General features: G+C 38.8%; 1 protein-coding gene across 4 annotated transcripts in view; it reads right to left on the bottom strand.

The window, feature by feature from the left end:
• Positions 1-13870, bottom strand: part of AFG1L (AFG1 like ATPase) — a 190787-nt gene that overhangs the window by 2522 nt on the left and 174395 nt on the right. For 3 of the 4 annotated variants that reach the window (XM_029223731.1, XM_029223730.1, XM_029223734.1), the window contains 2 exons: positions 4517-4657; positions 43-156 (listed from right to left, as the gene is read on the bottom strand). In XM_029223731.1, the coding sequence (XP_029079564.1) occupies positions 43-156; positions 4517-4657 (255 nt within the window). Of the gene's footprint in view, positions 1-42; positions 157-4516; positions 4658-8440; positions 8510-13870 lie in introns of all 4 variants that reach the window. The other variant, XM_029223737.1, reaches the window with a different exon arrangement.

The following is a 13870-nucleotide window of genomic DNA, read 5'->3' as shown; positions in this document are numbered from 1 at the left end:
AGCTGTTTTATAATAAAAAGAGATTATGTTAATATCGCCTACCTGGCTCAGCCCCAAATCATCCATCAGTATTCTGCTTTGCTCCAACTCACTGTCATGATGTTCATACAAAAATAAGCTTGATACGGGAGTTGATGCAGAGCAAATTATGCGCACCTGAAACAGAGGAAAACGAGTAAATGGTGTTACTCCTTACCTTTCACAAGTTGAAGGTAAAAACAAATTTCTCATAAAAATCTGTTTGTCATAACAGGGAGCTTGGATTTTTGCTTTTAAAATGTTCATATTTGTTCTAATAGTTTGAATCTCTTTAAAGTGATATATAATTTTAAATGGTTCTAAATATATGCAGCAAAACTGGTACTTGGTGAAAATACTCTTATGAGTTTATAGAATGTGTATTTACAAAAGAACAATGCCTTGAACTCCTCTCTTTCAATCTAAGTAACAGTCTTAACTTTATTTCTACTTCTACACATTTTCTCCAAGTACTATGTTTATTTTGGAAAAATAAATATTTTAAAGCTTCAATCTATGACTTTTTTTTCCTATTTCATTAATCTGTTTTTCTAATTAGAGATTTTAGCTAATTATCCTGAAGTTATCCTAAATTATCCTAAAGCTACTAAAAATTTCATTAATCTCCATGCTTAAACATCTACAAAAAAAGCATCAGCAAAATGTGGTTGTCAAAGTTTCAAAACTGGCAGGATCCATTTACACTGTATCTTCTTCATGAATAAAAATCTTGCATAAATAAACGAATACAGCATTTCTTTTTTTAAAAATAATTATATGGAAATCTCTTAAAAAAAATTTTTTTTTGGCTGTGTTAGGCCTTCCTTGCTGCGCGCGGGCTTTCTCTAGTTGCGGCGAGTGGGGGCTACTCTTCGTTGTGGTGCGCGGACTTCTCATTGTGGTGGCTTCTCGTTATGGCACACGGGCTTAGTTGTTCTGAGGCATGTGGGATCTTCCTGGACCAGGGCTTGGACCCATGTCCCCTGCAATGGCAGGCGGATTCTTAACCACTGCACCACCAGGGAAGCCTCAGCATTTCTTTAAGGTGGATTTCAATATTTGGAAAACTTTTTTCCTATTTCTGGAATACCTCTGAAATGTAAATAGACAAACCACATAACCCATATTCAAATAGCCTAGGATCACAGATGTTTCCAAATGTATTTTTGAAACAAAATACTTTTTAAAAAAGCCTTTTGACCATGTCCATATTTTTTCTTATAGTTTGAGTCTCTTTAAAGTGATATTTTTTAACTTTTTAAAAATATTTTTTGCAGTACGCAGGCCTCTCACTGTTGTGGCCTCTCCCCTTGTGGAGCACAGGCTCCGGACGCGCAGGCTCAGCGGCCATGGCTCATAAGCCTAGCCGCTCCGCAGCATGTGGGATCTTCCCGGACCGGGGCATGAACCTGTGTCCCCTGCATCGGCAGGCAGACTCTCAACCACTGCGCCACCAGGGAAGGCCTAAAGTGATACTTTTAAACTGCATAGTACTTTCCAAATATTTCCACACAGCTTATACCACCCTCTGAAGTAGGGAACAAAGCTTTTATTGGGCAACCTGGGGCCTGGAGAGGTCTCAACTTGTGACACCAACCCAGATCTTCCAGTTCTAAGTTCAGTGGTTTTTCCATTACAACTGAGGTTGACATTTTTACCTGACTGTTTGGAGCCCATCTCTGTGTGCATCAAAGATGCTCCCCAGGGGCTTCCCTGGTGGCGCAATGATTAAGAATCTGCCTGCCAATGCCGGGGACACGGGTTCGAGCCCTGGTCTGGGAAGATCCCACATGCCGCGGAGCAACTAGGTCCGTGAGCCACAACTACTGAGCCTGCGCGTCTGGAGCTTGTGCTCCGCAACGGGAGAGGCCACAGCAGTGAGAGGCCTGCGTACCGCAAAAAAAGATGCTCCCCAGATGCACCGTTACCACTTTGCTGCGTAGGTGACTGCTAAGTTCAGTGCATTGCTACTCTACTTATACCCTGAGTTTCCAGAACCTACATTTATTTCAGCATCCTGCCAGACATCCTTCAAAAAGACTACGCTTGACATTAATATTTCTTGATTACATAGTGTTTGAGTGTACATATGTGATCATATATCAGAAACAGCTTTTTTATCTTTATAAATTTTATTTCCACTAGTTTATATATAAAACATACTCTTCTTGATGTTTAAGGAGACCTGAATTTGTTTTCAGGATTCACAGCCATCCTTTTAAAATCATTATTTAAGTAAATATGCTGATACTTCAAAATAATGTATTGATGTTTGGGACTAGTCTTTCTATATCCAAATAACCTTCTACCTCCTCTTATAAATTATTTAAATCACAAATGACACTTTTTTCATTACTCAGATGGGAATGCCCTTATTTCACAGATACATCTAGAATACATTCTAGAACAATGTTTAATGCTCCCAATTTCTGAAATAAGATAATTTCGACTATGCTTTAAAAAAGAGTATAAACTCCAAATGCGTGATTTGGTTAAAGCAAATGTTAGGAGAGTAGTTCTGATATTTCATCATACTGCCAGATAAATCTTTTTGTCTAACGAAGAAGTGAAACAGTGGGGGGAGGTAGGATCAGGGGGTGGGACTAAGGGGTGGGGACCATAAGCTTTCTTTAAGGTATTCCTTAAAAGATATAAAAGATAAAAAAAAAAAAAAAGAGTTTATCAATCCTCCAGTCTAAGAACCACCTACCAATGCCCCTCTCCCACTTTCTTCTTGAAGCACTGCCCTCTAAAAACAGAGTGCCACCTCCAGGAGATTTATTCTGGACTCCACACGATTATTTCAGAGCAGAGTCTCTGGATGAGTGACCCAGAAGTAGACAAGTGACAGGACTTGACCCCTAAGTTCTGGTGTTCTCAGCTTCCTGCCTCTGCTGACTCCCTGCTCGCACACCCCCTGGAAGCATGCAGCAGATTTTGGTCATGCTCACTAAGGAAGGCTGCCCTCGGTGTTGCACTAGAGCCACGCTGGCTGCCCTTCATGCTCAGGCCCATCACAGGGCCTTTGCTGCAAACTCGCCGCCCTGGTGAGGGCTTTTCACTCTGCACTTTGAGCTTGGCCATCACATCTCAGAGTTTGTGAGCAGCACTTGAGGAGCTGGTGAACGAGCAGGCTCCAGGCCCCATCCTTGGTCCTCATTTGCTGGTGGGGGTGGTGTGGGCTCTGGATTCTGGATCTTAAGTAGCTCAGATGATTCTGGTGCAGCTGGTCCTCAGCAGGACTTTCCATGCCCAGCCCCATGTCCCACACAAAGATCAGTTTACTCTCCCCCTGTACTCTCATAGCACCAACTCCCCTCTTTTTCCAAGAGAACATCCCAGTGAGGACTCTATACTCAGCTCTGTGTTTCATTAGTGTTTCTTCAGCACTAGACTATCAGCTCCATGAAGGCAGGCACCATGTCTGGCTTTGCTTGTCACTGAATTAGCACTTTGCTTGGCATGATAAATGTTGTTGAATGAATGAATAAAGGAAACATTAAACATCTCACCTCTCCCTCCCAGCAGATTCTGGTACTTTCTCCTCCCCTCAAAGTCCCTTCAATTTTAGAATCACTGCTCTATCTCTTTCTGTGCAAGGAATAAGGAGGAAAAACTGTATCTAACAGTGAAACAATATTTTACTCTAATTTGAAGTGGTACTTATACTTTACTGTAAATATATATTTATAGGTATATACTATTAATCATGGCTCACCTTCATTGAAAGCTTACTGTACGCCACACGATGTTCTAAGTACTTTACATGCTCATGTACCTCACAACAATCTTATGAGGTAAATACCATTATTGCCTTCTTTTGCTAAAGAAGGCAATTCAAGTTCAAGAGGTTAAGCTGGTCTTCAAGGTATTCAGCCTGGTCCCAGGGCCCACTCCTTAACCACTAGGCAATACTGCCTCTGATGAAGGGACAAAGGCTCTGCAATTCATGCTAAAACACCTGGATTTTTTTTTTAGAGAGATGACAGGTACTGGGATTTCTGGGTCAGAGGGAGAGAAAACTCTAATACTGAGGAGGGTGCTTTAGTCATTCATTCATTCATTTTGTTCATTATTTTACCAGTCCAATAATTTATTCATGCAACAAGTATTTATTGAGCACTCAATCTATGTAAGGCATTGTGCTGTGCATCCTCATAGACAGAGCATATGTCTGGTTGAATGAAGGATTTGGTAATATAGCAGACTGTCTTATGATGGGATTTTTAATATAGTACTATTACTATTACTGCTACTACCAAATAGTACTTATACAGCATTCAGCTTGTGCCAAGTGTTGTTTTAAATGGTTTACCTGTATTAGTTTATTTTGTCCTCACAACAGTTCTCTGAAGTAAATACTATTATTATCTCCAATTTGCAGATGAAGAAACAGGTACAGAGAAGTGAAGTAAGTGGTAGACCAGGATTCCAGCCCAGATAATTTCGCTCCACAGTCCAAAATGTTTAGTTTTGAGAAAATGTGCCACATCCTTACCTTGAAATCATAAAAGTTATCAATGAGAGTTATGAATCTCCGAGCTTGGGTCCTCTTTGCCAGGGTAAATTGTGGAATGTTTCGTAAAAATACTGTATCAAAATTCTTTGACAGTTCCAAATAGTCACTGGCTCCAAGTGGCTATAATTAAAATGAAATAAAGAACAGAAAATTGAAATAAGCCAATTCTGGTTGAAAACATCTCTTTTTCTTGTCATGGTGTGATCTAGGTGGTAGCTTTGGGGTAACTTGACCAAACGGGGCAGTGTTTTCAGAGTAGGCTGAGGAAAGAATTCACTATACTGTAACAGTGCTGTAAACAAGTAAGAGAGAAGGCAAGATCTTGGTGGGAAGTTAAAGAATAACTCTGGCCGCCTCCGCTGGTATCTTGTAGGCCCCCATCCTAAACCCAGTCTTTACTCTTTTTATTTATACGACATGACTTTAAACACATCCTAACAAATCCTTCCTACGACTCAACTGCAAACTGTCACTACTGGTAAATAGAGCTGTCTTATCATGGCAGCTGAATATTTTGAAATAAAGACTATGCTCCAACATGAAAAGCATCAGAAAATACTTTTCGTTTAATTTGAGGTACAATTACTCAAGTACAATGTAGTAAACACTGCTAACCTCTGTAAGGAATATCAGAGGGTTTTCATGACCAGAAGTAGACCAAGACCTCAAGCATAACGTGGTGCAGCTGCTACCTCTACACACGAGGAGGATGCAGCACTCAGGGTCCACAAAACCATTCACAAAGGTGCCACCTACATATGTAAAGTGCTTGCTCCTGAAACAGGAAGTTAACTCATGACAGTTATGAAAATGACTTGCGAACACTCTTTGGGGTTAGGAACACTCCCCGGAGAGGCACTCCTCATTTTAAGTTGTGTGTGGATGACTGTGACCTGTGATCAGGAACCATGAGCAGGGCCAGGAGAGTGTTTCTGGCCCTGCGAGAATGTGGAGGAGACTAGCATGCCAGGAGCTGCTCTCAGGTGCCTCTGGAAGCTCTTGGATCCCAACAACTGATCCCTGGGACACAGATGGCTAAGCCTCCTCAATTTCTGGCAGAATTCATTAATATCTGTTCAAAAATGTCTCCCTCACTAGGGTGGTAATTTGCATTAAAACTCCTGCTTTCAGAAATGTAGACAGGGCTATGTTCCTGGGAGAATCAGAATTGCAAGGAAGGGGAGGGTCATTCTCACCTTAGAGTCCATCCATTTAAGGCCACCACTATCCTAATGACCAGCTAAAATCAGTTATATTCAGAAAACTTCTAGTGGAGGTGTGGGGAGTGAATCAGAGAGTGAAGCTCTGGGGAGGTGGCTCCCTCAAGAAGAGCAGTTCTAAGAAGGATGCAGTAACTACGAGCCTAGGGCGAAGGGGCACACCACCAGAGAGAGAGAGCACAAAGAATGACATGATGCCTTTGAAATCTGCTTAGAGAGGCCCCTTCCCCCCATCTCCTCTCACCAACCAAGTAACAAATGGGGCCAGAAAAGAGATGACCTTGCCTTTTCCATTTCCCTTCCCTAGCTGGACAGCCTCTACCTCCAGACCCAGTGCCTGACCTTAGCTGAGACTCCCTGCTCACCTCAGCCATAGGGGCTCGAATGTGCATGTGGTTTATTTTGGTCTAACCTTGACTCTGTTATGAGGAAACACTGCTGTCAAGCTTGATGTGGACCAGAAGGGTGTGTTAACAGAGCAGCTCGGAACAAGGGCTCTAGACAGCCTGGGTTTGAATCCTCAGTCTGTGACTTATAAATGGTGTGTCTTCAGCAAGTAACCTAATCTTTCTGTTCCTTAGTTTTCCCATCTGTAAAATGAGAATTGTTTCCTATCTCACAGCGTTGTGAGGATTAAACAAAATAATGCATGCAAAGCATTTTACACAGTGCCTGGAACATACATTACCACTCAACCCACTTTAGCTGCTTTTTATTTTTATTATTTCGAGCTCAAATGATTAGGCTCAGTACAAATGAGTTGAAGGTGTGAAGAAGTGTCATTCTCAATAGGACCAGGTAGCGTTGCTCTACCCCCTGACTACATCCTAAACCTTAAAAACCAGCCTTTGTGCATTTGCCTGTCCTCAGAGTCACAGCAGGGACCAGATGAATGAGACTGTGGAATCCCACGTAATGAAAACAATTCCCGAAAGGGGGAGGGGGAAGGTAATATACAGTGTCTTCCGGTAAAAAGGAGAACTCATACAATAAGACACTCATGCTCTGAGGGTGACCCATACTACTTTTCTGAGATCGGTTAGAATTTAGTGTCTCATCTTTTGTAAATCAGAAATTATATGTAAAAAAATACGTAAAACCTCATCTTAGGTATGTAGTTATGTATAATTAAGCTCACTCTTTATGCATGGATATGATTTCTATCAGTATAACTATATGCCCAAGGAAAATCATTATCAGAAGTGCACTGAAGTGCCTAGGGCAGCTGAAAATCAGAATTCTGCCCACTCAGCTATTTTTACAAATTATATACCTTTGTCAGTAGGCTCTGCATTTGCCATTATACTGGCAAATATCCCTTTCCTTCATATCCCTCATACAATTATGTGCTCATTCATGTAAGGAAAACTAAGCTTAATATAGTTATCTATCTCCTTTAAGAACAACAGTCATTGGGGGAAGTTGTTTAATGGGTGCAGAATTTCAGTTTGGGATGATGAGAAAGTTCTAGAGATGGAGAGTTGTGACGGTTGCACAGCATGTGAGTATAATTAATGCCATTGACATGTACACTTTACTTTAAAAATGATTAAAGTGGTAAGTTTTATGTTATATATTATTTTACCACAATAAAAAAATAGTCATTAAATAAAGGAGAGTTTATTAATTGCCAAAGAAATCCCAATTTAGGCTATGAAGAGAGTAATATCACCTTTTTCTTTAAAAATATGAAAAAGAATGAAATGTATTAATCAAAGAAGGAAGTCTTTTCCCCAAAGAAATCAGCTCCAAAAAGATTAATTTAAAACATAAAGTTTTAAAATATATATATTTAAAGAGTCTGTTTTCTTATCCTGGCTTCGATGTTGAAGTGTCTAAGAAGTGACACTCACCAAACTTCCCCAGGACTGAATCTGGGGAGAGATGGGGGTTTCTTATTAGTTAGAAATACTATTTTTCATTAATTAAATAAGTTAAATAGTTGTGAGAGAAAATACCATAAGGACTTTGGAATTATGGTCTGTCACGTCTAGTATGTGACCTTGAGCAAGTCTTTCTGAACTTCCATTTCCTCATCTGTAAAAGAGGGATCATAACCTGTCTCATAGGTTTGTCCCAAGGATTTGATGCATTGATTGCACGTAAAATCTTACAACAGTGGTGGTTACACAGTGATCACTAAATGTTAGTTCTTAACTTACAGAGTTCATGTGAGAAGTAACTAAAATGAATTATGCATAGTGTGCTGTTTGGCATACAACACTTAATAAATAATAGCTATTCTTTTATTAACTATTAAATAACCTTTTCCTCAGCTCACAAAGCCAGGCAAGTGAACAGTTCAACAGTCCAGTCTGACTCTGCCTTTGCACTCAGGAGGTAAGAGCCACTCCCTATGGTCCTTCCTGTCTGTGGTCCACCAAAATATCTGCCCTCCTGGCACCTCAGCCCTCCATGAAGTCATATGTAGATGACAAAAATAGCATATGTCTCAGGCCCTCTCCTTCCCACATGTCTTGTGGCAATAACACGAGCACCTGTGTGTGGTAAAGCCCCAGGCCCACATAATGAACAGCTCCTAACCCAGTACATGTCACATAGGAAGTGCTTAATATTTATTGAATGCATTAGTGAGTGTATGAATAAAACACAACATAGCCTGGGCAGCAGGCCTACTCCTTCCTTTATACCCATTTGTCACCAAATTAATTGAAACACCTACCAAAAAAATCCCACTTTTTCTTAGTTGGCCCAAATTCCTCACTCCCCAGGTAAGCCTTTGTTGTATATCCTAGAAAACACATGTAGGAACATTCTAGAAAAGATATAGACCATAATGTTAACAATGGTTATCTTTGGATAGTGGAATGAAAGATTAACTTTGTTTCTTTGTTATACTTTTTGGACTTTTTTTCCCCAGTGAACTTGTGTTACTTTTGAATAGCAAAAACAATAATGCTTTTTTTGGAGATCATTTTTATAGCAAGCATCTTATCATTTATGCCTCACCTGTGTGAGATCATAGTATCAGTTTTGTCATGGACATTTCTCTTTTTATCCCTAAGCTTTCTTAATCTATAGAAGTAGGATTTTTTTCAGGGACATTTAAAAAAAGAAATCATAAGATGAATGCGTGTGTTCTCCTTTAAAGTTTGACAAAGGAAAATGGATTTGATATTTGGGATGAAATGTGACTTTGGTTGTATAGTTACATTCAGCTAATGATTCTTCACACCAGGGAGACAAGGGGGAGGGAGGGGATGGGATGAATGGCAGCATTCCCCAATAGTTCATGTTCAGCCCTCATGGCCGAGCACCAGAGTCCCCAGATTAAAGGCCTAGTAATGTCAAAAGGCAAGTCTTTGCCTTTAACAGTTGTTCTTTTGTGTGTTATCAGTAAAGAGTTCACCCTGTATATTACAAAGAGGTGAGACACATATGGACCTCAGAAATGGTCCTGAGATTAGACAGTGGATGATGTTAATTGTGCATCTTTTCTTTAAAGCAATGAATTGGAAACTAGATTCATCTTTGCAGACCAACTTTCTATAATCAAAAATAACTTGCATATATTTATTGCTACCCTTTGAAGAAAATGAGTGGTGAAAAATAATTTAACATAAAGATCGACATTTCTATGCTTACCACAATTAAACCCGATGCTTACCACAATTAAAATAATTAAAATTCACTGCAAAATTTGTTTTCTCCAGGAAATTATACTATATACATAATGAGATCTGTACATGAGTTGGAAATAAAAAATTGCTCATATAAAATTAAAAATCAATAGTATACAATATTTACAGCTTGTTGGCCCAGGTGGATATGCTCCCATTGATATCGTGTCTTAATCTGAGCAATTTTTCTCCACGTGAGCTTGATGACCAGCACGCTGTTTCCTTTTTCCATAACTGTCAGACAATATCCAGTCCATCTGTACGTGTTTATTACCTCTGCTCCGTTTTCTCTCTCTCTCTCTTCCCCTTCTGCTACTCTAAATGAACCAAGTTAAACTTCATCATCTCCATTTCTTTTATCCTTTCTTTTGTATTTTCTTTTTTTCACTTCTTCATGATTCATTTTGGATAATTTCCTCTGACCTATATTCTACTCCACCATGTTTCTCCCTAGCTGTGTTTTATCTGCTCTTAAACTCATCCATTGAGTTCTTAACTTTGGTTATACACTTTACAGCTCTGGAAATTCTACTGGTTCTTTTTCCAAGTTGATATCTCTCTTTTTATATTTTCTAGATTCCTACACTTAAATTTCCAAGCCTATCTTTCGTTTTAAATCTCTTTGAATATGTAAGTTTAGTTGTTTAAAATATGAACTCATAATTCCAATATCTGGTGTTTTAATTTTATTGTCTTGTCTCCTCATATGTTTGGTTAACTTTGTGTACTGTATTTTTTCTTTGAAAAAAGAAACACTTGTAGAAAGAATTTCAAGTTCAAGGCTTGAAAGTATTCTGAACTACTTGGCTCACACAAAGTTTGACTGAAGCCCACAGAGAGCTGGTTTACTTCGGGCTCACTCTTATTCCTAGAGTGCAGTCCTTTAGGGCTCCAACCAAAGTGGAGAGCAGTTTACTAGGTCCCCCACCTTTGGCTGGCCTTAGTCTCTGCCTTTTGTCTCCCTACCCAGCTAGGCTGCCAAAAGCAAGTTCAGTTCAGCTCAACTTGTTTTTTAAAAGAAGACTGCTAGTGCTTACCAATATCTATGTTTTCTTCATTTTCCTGGGCACACAGCTAGATTACATTTAGGTGTGGCCATGTGATCAAATTCAGGCCAGTGGAATGCAACAGAAGGTGATATGCATCACGTCTAGATCTGGCCCATAAATAGCGCCCACACAGACTCCTCACTTCCTTTACTCATCTCCTGGTTGAAAAGAGAGGGCTCTGAGGACTTAAAGGAGGGTGGAGGCACAACAGGGATGAAGCCTGGATCCATGAGGGACCACATGGAGCAGTTTCCTGGCCAACCTGCACTGGATGGTGATATGAGCAAGAAACACATGTTTATTTGTTAAGCCTCTGAGATTTGGGGGTTGTCTGTTTCCACAGTTAGCCTATCCTAATACTTAATTCATCCAACTTCTTTCATTGTCCTAACTACAAAGTTGGTGCAAATTACTGACAAAGAGTCCACAATTATTGGAAGTGGATGGCTTCCTAACACTTCCTGTATGAACAAGGATTCTTGTTCACATAAGATGGTAACTATCAAAAGTTTCTCTTCAAATTTTCTTCAGATTATCATTAAAATTTTTTAAATCAGGAATTGCATTTAGCCATTTCCAACATCAAATGTGATTCTTAAGCTATATTCATAGAGATAACTTTTCTCATTACTAATTTGAAAAGATTTTGACAGTTTTGTTCAAATTCAGTGTTTGACATACTTAAAACATCTTTGTAAATTTATTTTTCTTCTCATGATTATATAATATACAGAAATATAATAAATGTTTTCACCAAACCACATATAGATGCTGCCAAATCATAATATAGCCCAGTGTGCCATAGTATCACCAATGGTATCATTTTTGATATGTGACATCTTGATCACTGTGACCGAGAAGCTGATACTAATGGTTCCACAGGACCACTCACCCCCTCACTTTCAGTAGCATTCAGTATTTAAAGGTGTCTGGGGCATTCAAATGCATTAACTAAAAAATTCTCTATAAGATTATGATAATTTAAAATTCATTTAAAATATTTTTGGAGAAATGAAGAATGTCTACGTGGGGTAGTCTGATTACAATTATGGTTCCAATTATTCTTGCCTCCTTGTCCACACCCTTTGGATTGTGACTTTCCAGCTGTAGCATGAAGACATGGAGTCTATCTGCACAACTCTTCAATCTCGGCTGGACTTGTAATTTATCACAGCCAATAGAATGAGGCAAAAGTGACAAATTTCCAGTTGTCAGCTTAGGTCTCAAGAGGCTTTGCCTGCTTCTGCTCACTCTGTTGCAGCACCTAGGCTGGCCTGCTAGAAGAGGAAGGGACAGAAGGAGAGCCAATTGTCTAAGCTGAGAAAGTATCTCAGGCCAGCCTACAGCCAGCCAGCCCCCCAAACAGATGAGAGAGCCCAACCAAGATCAGCAAGGCTGAGTGTTGATGCAAAGTGAGCCCAAAATAGATCAAAACAGTTTCCCAGCTGACTTCCCAACTTCCTAGCTGACTAGAGAGTGATAATAAATGCTTATTTTTTTTAAGCCACTGCATTTGGGGTGATTTGCTGAAATACTATACTTGCTACAGAGAGATTTACTAAGAAAAGCCCATGTTTTAGAAGTCATTAGCAAGTCCAGCACATGTAGAAAAAATATGACCTAGCTTTTATAGCAAAAGATTGGTTTTACACTAAAAGTAGAACTACCATATGACCCAGCAATTGCACTACTGAGCATATACCCTAAGAAAACCATAATTCAAAAAGAGTCATGTATCACAATGTTCATTGCAGCACTATTTACAATAGCCAGGACATGGAAGCAATCTAAGTGTCCATCGACAGATAAATGGATAAAGAAGATGTGGCACATATATACAATGGAATATTACTCAGCCATAAAAAGAAATGAAACTGAGATATATGTAGTGAGGTGGATGGACCTAGAGTCTGTCATACAGAGTGAAGTAAGTCAGAAGGAGAAAAACAAATATCATATGCCAACACATATATATGGAATCTAAAAAAGAATAAAAAATGGTTCTCACGAACCTAGGGGCAGGACAGGAATAAAGATGCAGACATAGAGAATGGACTTGAGGACATGAAGAGGGAGAAGGGTAAGCTGGGACAAAGTGAGAGAGTAGCATTGACATATATACACTACCAAATGTAAAATAGATAGCTAGTGGGAAGCAGCCGCATAGCACAAGGAGATCAGCTTGGTGCTTTGTGACCACCTAGAGGGGTGGGATAGGGAGCGTGGGAGGGAGACACAAGAGGGAGGAGATATGGGGATATATGTATATGTATAGCTGATTCACTTTGTTATGAAGCAGAAACTAACACAACATTGTAAAGCAATTATACTCCAATGAAGATGTTAAAAGATTGGTTTTACATAATTAATAAATACATGTAAGCACATATAGTGTCATTTATTTTATGTTCATTTACTTTTGTAATCAATTTTGGAATTTTTATGGTGCAGTATAAAACTTATTTCCAAAAATAAAACATGATTTACTGTACATAAGAACTAGAAGCAAAAAAGCCAGAAAATTATGTGGCATTCTTATTTAGAGTACAAGACAACATGGACCCAACTGAATGAAAACAGAAAGCCATAGAGAGAAAGCAAGTTGACATGAAAAAGGAACTGGGGGAGACAAGGACTGGCTGCAATAAAATTAAAATTGTAAGAGCATTCCAATAGAAAAATAATGAATTTGAACAGACAATTCATGGAACAGAAATTATAAAAATTATAAGGGGCTAATAAGCAAACAAAAAATATAATCAAGCTCAGTAGTAACCAAAGTAAGACAAAATACGAATGATGTATCATTTTTCATATTGCAATTCTGTAAAGAAAAATAAATTACACTACTCAATGCTGGAAAGCATATAATGAGACATCCATTGCTGCTGGACGAGTAAATCAGTTCAGCTGTTGCAGAAAAAAAATTGTTAGGTTGTATTAAGAGCCCTAAAAGAAGTCATAAACTTGACCCAGTCATTCTGCTTCTAGAAATCAATCTATAGGAAATAATCAGAAATTCAACCAAAGGCTACACACAAGGATTATTTATGACTATGAGAACCCAAAAGCAACTTTAAAGCATAACAAACAGAGGAATGGCTCAATAGGGCACATTAATATAATGCACTAATATGTTGCCAACAAACAATGGTGTTTATGAAAAATATTTTATGATATGGAAACATGCTTATGGTAAAAAGTTAAGTGAAAAAAGGATAATGAAAATTTATAATTGTATTCAAAACATATAAGTAGGACAAAGGCTAAGTAAATATGTAAAAAATACTAACAGTTGCTGTCTCTAAGTGGTCTGAGTGATAGACTTAGAGGTATTTTTATGATCTACTTTAAGACTTTTCTGATGACTCTTAAAAAATACGGTTTGAACTGCGTGGGTCCACTTATATGCAGAATTTTTTT

The sequence above is a fragment of the Monodon monoceros genome, unplaced genomic scaffold (assembly GCF_005190385.1).
Source record: "Monodon monoceros isolate NGI ecotype Baffin Bay Population unplaced genomic scaffold, NGI_Narwhal_1 Super_Scaffold_15, whole genome shotgun sequence".
In the NCBI taxonomy this organism is placed as follows: domain Eukaryota; kingdom Metazoa; phylum Chordata; class Mammalia; order Artiodactyla; family Monodontidae; genus Monodon; species Monodon monoceros.
Note: the sequence above shows the minus strand (reverse complement) of the source record. Positions and strands in the feature narration are given on the sequence as shown.